Raw genomic sequence first — 8,186 nt, forward strand, 5'->3', positions numbered from 1 at the left:
TTTCCAAGAACAACTACCTTTGGGTGTCAGCTTCGACTCATAAACATGACCGTTTTCTCATAATAGGGAGACAGCCAACTAATATTAATTCTGCCTCTAAAAACTACCACCACTTTCCTTTGCCCAGACTTGATAGTTACTGATATTTGCTAAGGATTTAGTGAAACATACAAGCTGTATTAGATTATCATATTCTTCAGGCTCTTTTAGTGTCCGAAAGATCAAATGGAAAATAAAACATTTATAGGAATAGAGTTGAAAGAGGTAAAGTATGTATTAGGGATGCACCGATACTTTTCGCGTACCAATGCCGATACTTGGCATTTTCATGAGAACTACCAGGGTTGCAGAAGTTGCAGCTGGGACCTGGCTCTGGCACTCCACCACTGTCCTGAAATCACTAGTCTGTATTGTTTTAGAAAAACTGTCACATGACAATAAACAAAAATGTATCAGTACTCGAACTTGTGAGTACTTGGGCGAGTATCAGTACTCGCAAAACTGGTATCTGTGCATCCCTTTATTTATATATATAAAGACAAAATCATACATTAAAATAGAGATGTACAAATCCCAGGAGCCCCGTATGCTCCTTACCAATGACAGCTGCCTCCTAACTTTTGAATTTTTCTCCAGTCTAGTCTTGCAGCTGGAAAAGTATCGGTACATGTACTTGTACTTGTACCGAGTACTGTACTTGGTATCGGTGCATCCCTAGTATGTATACCTAGTATACATTCTTATTTAACCGGATTCTCAGTAATAATGTCCAAAGACATTTACATGCTTATTTATGAATATTAATATAGCCCTTTTTTTTCCAAGCTTGTAATGCGGCACTTTAAGATGCCTTGAGTAGTGTGCAACACTTTACAACTCCCTAGCCTGGTTAAAGGTAGCAGGCTTCCACTCATGGTGTACGTCACATGGCTTGGTAAACCTTCCAGTTTCAACACCAAAGGAAGCTCTTTAAAGGTTTCTCAGGGTGGCCAGTGAAGGTCGGTAAAATTGGTAATACAGCCTGTCAGGGTAGTTCCAAGCTTGCTAATCAGCAGCGGTAGGCAAATGTTTAAGTTTTCCATAATTGTTTATTTGTCCATGCAAACCAAGTTGTCGGAGCTTACCCACGGCTATAAACCCCTTCCGTGCACCCATGTGACAGTGCTGAGGCATTCAAAAGGCACCAGTGATGTCCTATGGGAGAGGGGGAGTGAATGGCATTCTCACCTATACCAGGAAGTGGCAGGTATTGCACCTCACTAGTAGCAGCTGAATGGAGCAGTGCTGCAGCTATTATATGGTTTTGTGGAGTTGGGAGCTACGTGACCCTGTTTCTTTGCTTTGCATAGTCAAAAAAAGGTCACATGAATGCTTTATCTAATGACATATACAAGATGCAATCATTTACAGTAACCTATAACAATCAGTTAAATGTAAAATACAGTCCATTACAGTCAAAGGAAATGTAAGTTCTGAATGATTAGCATAGGCAAATCTTCTTTGCCCATTAAAAAGCTTGGTGTCAGACATTGGTATATGGTAATATACTTTATTAAAAGTGCAACGAGATTTAAAAAGTATATATGCGCACAAAAAAAAGCATATTCCATACATCTCTTCAATACATGCACATTCTTCATGATTTACGGAGTATAGAGAATGTCTTAATTCTGTGGACTACAAAGCATCTCCCCCTATGTTATAGAGATGAGGAGGCATAGTTGCCATGTGCCATGTGTCCTGGATTTTGGACACTGTCTCGCAATTTCTGTATCCTACGCGCTGTCCTGCATGGTCCAGGATACTGAACAATAAATCTAGGAGGCTCTATAGCAGCAGACCTCTCTGTCAGACCTCAGATTCTGTGGCCTGTTAAGTGCCATTAATAATCTGTAGTGCACTCTAGCAGGCAGCCCTCACTGGAGACCTCCTGCAGGTTCAGGAGTTAACCACTTGATGCCTCCAGTCATGCATGGTTTACCTGCATGCAGGGACTGAACCAGGGCCGGCCTTAGGGGTGTGCGAGCAGTGCCGCCGCACAGGGCGCCATGGCACAGCGGCTTCTCTCCCCCTCACCGCTGGGCGCTGGCCATCCGATATGACAGAAAACAAGTTATACACAGTGGTATCAGTCAGTGAAAATGTCAGTCTGGCAATATATCAACTTATAAAAATAAAATGACATTGCACTTTGATCCAAAACATGTCTGCTTCCTATAAGTTTGCATTCACAGTACAATGCAGGTGATTTAATGCACACATTTGCCTGCACTTAGACAAAATGTATTAGGCAGTTTATTCTGTTTAGATGCATCTGAATGGAAGGAAAAATTAGGTTTTACACTATCCTTAAAAATGCAGCACACCACAATCCAAATAGTACAGTGCACTGTACATGTGTATTGGGGTGAAATTAAGAGTGAACTGTGCATTGTATGTAGTGCCCATTTGTTATTTCACACGACCTTATTCTGTGCACAGTGTTTTATATTCCCTGTTCATGTCAATCTATATGCTGTGCTTTAGATTTGCTGTTCCACACAACCTCATTCTGAATGCTGCACTGTACATTACCCATTCCACACTGCCTCTTTCTGTACACTGTGCTGTACACTCCCTATTTAACACTGCATAACTGGGTATACTGCACCCTATTCCTCTGCCCCTCAGTCTGTACAATGTCCTTTACATTCCCTACTCCATAATTCTGTATGCTGTGTTGTATGTATTTCACAGCGCTTTTTGCTGTATACTGCACCATGCATTGCCTATTTGGTTCTAGATTTTTCTAGTCCTATTACCTTCTTTCCTTACAACAGGAGAGCAGATAAAATGCAGCTCAGAGCTTGCCAAAAACTCCTACTTTGTGTCTGTACTACCTATTGCTAAGTAACACCAAATCCTACAGTGGAAGGAGCAAAAAAAGCTTTCATTGCATCATGGGAGGTGACCTATTTCCTTGTTCAGATCTACACAGTTATAACATCTTGTGGACGAAAAGTGTATATATACAGAAGGTAAAAATATACATTTTCTATATGGTCATTGTTGAAGACACAATGAAAGCTTGATTTCTTCATAGAACAAAACAAGGAATGTGTTCATAATGTTATGTTGTGTACTTACCATTCTACCTGCCTGATTGTTATGTAAGTTCACCAGATATTTCAGGTCTCTCCCTCTTTCACTGGAGTCAACAAATTCTTTTCCGATGAACCTTCCAAAGTCAATATTGTCGCTGCAACCTCCCCAGTGCCAGTCTGGTCCCCCTGGACCCCGACGCCGGTAATCACATGAGCAGGACTCAATTGAGCCCTCAGAACAGGAGCGAGCCACGGAATGAGTCACACCAGCACTAGTAATAGCAAACACAAAGGCTGTCTCTCTGCAACCTGTGAAAGAGAGAGAGCTTTGTTATTTTTAATCAAAGTACTAGCATAGTTATAGCAATTATTTGACATTATAGTTGCTACAGTATAACAACCAATTGCTATTGGTTGTTAACCAGTTCTTAGTTCTTACCTCGGTTAATGATCTTTCCGAACACCTGGTTTCCAGGCCCGGTGGGGCAGTTCCAACGGCGATTTCGGAACTGCCACTTGCACTCTCGAATAGCACTGAGAAGCCCACGGGTGATGCTTTGCAGAATACCTGGATTTTGACGGATAAGACGTCTCTGTCTGCGACTTAGTAGCTGAAGACTTGGATCTAGCACCAGAGGAACTGGACCCATGTCTGACCCAGGAAGAACATTTCCAGAAGAGGCCACATTCACTATACCCCTGTAAAAAGACACATGGTCAAGATTAGCCATATGTGCAATCATCTGTTAATAAATTAGTACAGGCATATGTAAATAGACAAACACATTCACATATTGTTAATACCCTATAAAATATATCCTTATATTCGATGGTCATTGATGGTCTTGAAGCTACATTATGATGTGTTACTTCTTTTAGAGTTGTACTGAGTAGAAATGTAGGCTGCCATTTCTGACCTGTCCTATTAAAAATACTGGTCTCCTGGCTGCCATGCTTCATTACTTTTGACCTTAATGACCTGGAATAAGAATGCAGATTAGCAGTTCTGATTTTTCTCATATTTTTTGGTCTGTAGGCTTGTCCCAGCCAAAAAAAGCCAGGCAACTAGTATTTTCAGAAGGAGTCCATTGATGGCAACTTCCGTATTCCATATTCCTATACTGACCTAAACCTACAGGTTTTCTTATTGAATTTGAATAGTCTGTTATTGTAAAACATATGGGCACTTAGGTTAAGTTGAACCTGCAGCATTCCAATGCATTATTAGGCTCATTTATTAAAGAAGTTCAGAATTGTGCAAATATTCACTTCAATTATGCAATTATGTGAAAAGCATCTGCACATGATTGGGTATTGAAAACGAACAGGAATTGGCTTTTCATGTGATTGGATAATTGAAGTGACTATCCACACACATTTTTTGAGTAAAGATTCTCAGCTCCTTTAGTAAATCAGCCCCATAAAATTAGCATTAGAAATCACTTCCAAGTTCTATGAGCTGCTGATTTAGGCCTTCATATGGCCTTGGACCTGCTATGTAATGTGTAAGATCCCTACATTGCATTGCAAACATTACAATATGTACATTATTATTAGTAAGAATATTTACTGCTGATGTGTAGAATTACAGCATATGTATACTCTATAGGAACATTTCTAAATTCTTACGGCAATCAGTGTCTATAGATAAATATCACAGTTATAGTTGGACAATCATACCCTGTAATTACTAAACTATTAAATATATCACCTCTGCTGGGTTTATTCTATGGAAACCACAAGCTTTCTCCTATGTGCACATGGACGTGTAAGTTGGAGTGTTATCTTACCATGGCTGTGGTTAGATTTATATCACTTGATGATGCATGAGAGGGAAGTGGTAATCATGGTTTCATATAGTTAGCTATTTAGAAACAGATCATGTGAAACCAGTTTAAATGTAAAAATGTTGATAAAAATGTATCTCAATGGTTGATGCTGTAAAGGAATAAAATATAACAGGAATAGGTCAAACTGTATTATTATACTTGACTGTAAAGATCAGCGTGTCATACAAGTTGGGCATGAGATATCTAATGTCAAATAAAAATATGATGTTGGCATACCATAATGATAAGTGTATGATGTATGATGGTTTATGTAAATAAAAAGTAATCACAACCTCCATGTGTTTTCTTATCAGCCTTGAACTCTGTTGCGTACATTCTACATTGCTTTTTTGCTATGTTGTCATACTGTACACAACCATATGCAGAGACCACAGATAAGACATATAAATGATATCAAATATATATAAATGATAATGGAGATGCAAATAAGATAAATTGCTTCTTATATTTGAGACGTGATTGTCAAAGGGGAATGTAGAGATAATATCTTAATATGTGCTGTTATTACATTGCTGCAAAGTACACCCACAAGATCCTTCATTTGATGATGGTTAAGAGCACTGTAGCTGTAGTATTGTAGCTCATGCCACAAATGTGTCCTGTAGAGGTATTGTAATGTAACATTGCAGCTCAAGTATGTTGAGAATGGATGATATAGTGCAGAAGTGCTCAGCCTTTTTCTGCAAGTGCAAAGAAAAAAGGTTTTCTGCAACTTCTACATTTGTAAGTTTCTCAGTAGAAGCCTGTTCAGTGAATATTGTTTAAGAATCTTTGGAACGTAAAAATGTATTGTGGGGCCCTATTTAAGGTTTCAGCTCAAAGGCTGAGCACCTAGGCTATAACATACTCTCATACATTTAAATACGGGGACGCTGGAATAGATGAAAGGAGATGCACTGTCATGATAAGTGTATGCAAGATGCACCGTAATGAATGCAGATTAAATGCACTGTTACTTGTGACATATGAATGCAAGGGACACTGCGATACTGAATGTAGATGAGATACAGTCAGTGTAGGTAAATTGGACATCAAGAGAGTTATATTGAAAGAATGTACAATTTAAGTTTAGTATGAAATTAGACAAGATGAGATCAATTATACCAAATATATGGACTTTTGGCCAGATAGCATTAGGTTTATTCTAAAAAGCAGCGAGAAGTTTAAAAGTGATGCACAAAGTGCAGTAAACCATGGCAAGCAATCAAGTTTTAAATGACTAATGTCACCATACTGAAAGAAGAGTTATGATTGGGTGAACTTTACACAAGATTGCTCTATAAAAAGTACAATATATATAATACTATTAACGATACATAATGTAGTTATGATGCCCAATTATACAAAACATTTTTAAGCTGGACATACTTATTATATGTACTGTATAACTGAATACAGATGGATCTGTATGTACACACTGCTGAAATAATGTGAACTGTGCTACAGAATGTTTTTTTCTGCACTATTATGAATGCAGCTAAAATGTGATATTGTACTGAAAAGGATATGAAACGATTTGTGATTACAAATAATAGGCAAGACCAAAGGCCATTATTCTATTGTCAATGGGATAAATTAATTGTACAGTATATGGCAGCAGACCAAGTACAATTAGGCTAAAATACTTTAACAAAAATAGAGCAACAAAAAATGGCAACTGACAGACCCAATCTGATGTTAGCTTTTATCTTCTAACCTACATTAAAATATGATTATATGAATTGATGGTCATCAAACAGTACATGTAAGGTATGTTGCATAGAGCATTTTATTATTAAAATGGTTACTTTCAGCAGCTATTAAGCTTTGGAAATAGTATGCCAGGCGGTGTGCAGTATATGAATTAGTATAAGAAATTCTAAATATATAACTGATGCAATTTGTTTTTTTAGCAGAGCATACAATTTTGTTTTTCCTGATCTGCATGTTTAATGAACATTGCATTTTTCAGTTTTAGCTTGTAATAAGCAAATCCTAGACATATAAAGTTTATAACATTGTCATACTAAACATTCGGGCATGCTTACGCACTGCAGGTGCTTACTACATTATCGCTATTAAATCAAACACATATTACTTTTGACAGCTTTGCCAGATAGGCAGGTATCACTCACCACCACTTGCCACTGTTATTCACAGCCATCGTATTAGATAATGAGGAGAAAGCCAGAACCCACAGAGTCTTAAGGCCGACCAGGAAAGTAAGGATCCTCATGTCTTCGGGGAGGGTGGCAGGTGCCTAAGCGCAGGACAGATGCAAATCACTGGTGGTGGCCTCTGCTCATGTTACATCCACCTGTTAATGGCTGTCAGTGTGCACTAAAAGCAAACACTTGAAGTATGTATCTCTCAATTGCCAAAAAAGTTATGTTGTTTGCCGCTTAACTCCTGGATTGTCAGGGATGAGTCCTCCTGGATTCAACGATACACAAGATGTAGTGGAAGTTGGAGACAGGATTCCAGGCAGCACTGAATAAGTAGACCTCAGCTTATACTAACAATGAGGACCCGGGGACATATTCTGCCCCTACTGAGTGGGTGACACAGCGGTCAGGAGCTGTCTTTCCATCAGAGAAGGCCAAAGAGAAAGAAGGTGGAGAGAGAGATTAATACCCTTAATGGCCATAGAGACCAGCTCAGTCATTGTACAATTCCTCCCCAATCCTTCTCTGCATGACAGCCACTAAATCCAACGCAGAGGGGGCAATCCTCCCACCCCCACATCTTCAGATTTTACTTCTGCAACTATGTTGGAATAAAAAAAAAAAATCAGAGCCAGAGGGAGCTTTTTGTGTTCTTCCAATAACTCAACAATAAAGTCTAATGTATGTTCTCATATGGATTGGTAAAATGTAATAGATTCTAACGCCCTCAGAGCCTGGCCACGAGATGTGGAGGGCAGAGCAGGGTCTAGGGTGCCTCCTGCGTGGATGTTTATTGACAGACACCAGGTTCTGTCCAGTGTGTGCAGTGAGCAGGTCTTATTATTTGTCCAGATCCCACACAGTCTTTTCTCGCCTCTCCCCTTCCTGGAATATCCTATCACACTGACATTAGAGGCTGCTGCACCATGAGGCTACTCTGGGAGCTCAGCATCTCTGAGGTTTTCTCTAGTGGCTTTTTCCCTTCAGATTTTTTTTTTTTAAACTTTCACTTTTTGGCAGCTGCTCCGTAAACGTCATTCTGGTTTATGCTGTTGTTACCAATGTGCTGTGTCCGCTTTTTAGCCAGACTGTTACTTTGCCATCTTGTG

General features: G+C 39.2%; 1 protein-coding gene across 1 annotated transcript in view; it reads right to left on the reverse strand.

Moving 5' to 3' along the window:
* WNT1 (Wnt family member 1) overlaps positions 1–7,148 on the reverse strand; it is a 9,176-nt gene extending 2,028 nt beyond the window's left edge. The window contains exons 1-3 of the mRNA XM_018561884.1: positions 7,048–7,148; positions 3,523–3,782; positions 3,127–3,392 (exon numbers count right to left, since the gene is read on the reverse strand). Of these exons, the coding sequence (XP_018417386.1) occupies positions 3,127–3,392; positions 3,523–3,782; positions 7,048–7,148 (627 nt within the window). The remainder of the gene's footprint in view (positions 1–3,126; positions 3,393–3,522; positions 3,783–7,047) is intronic.
* Between the last annotated feature and the right edge of the window lie 1,038 nt (positions 7,149–8,186).

The sequence above is a fragment of the Nanorana parkeri genome, unplaced genomic scaffold (assembly GCF_000935625.1).
Source record: "Nanorana parkeri isolate BGI_ZX_2015 unplaced genomic scaffold, ASM93562v1 scaffold549, whole genome shotgun sequence".
NCBI classification, from domain to species: Eukaryota; Metazoa; Chordata; class Amphibia; order Anura; family Dicroglossidae; genus Nanorana; species Nanorana parkeri.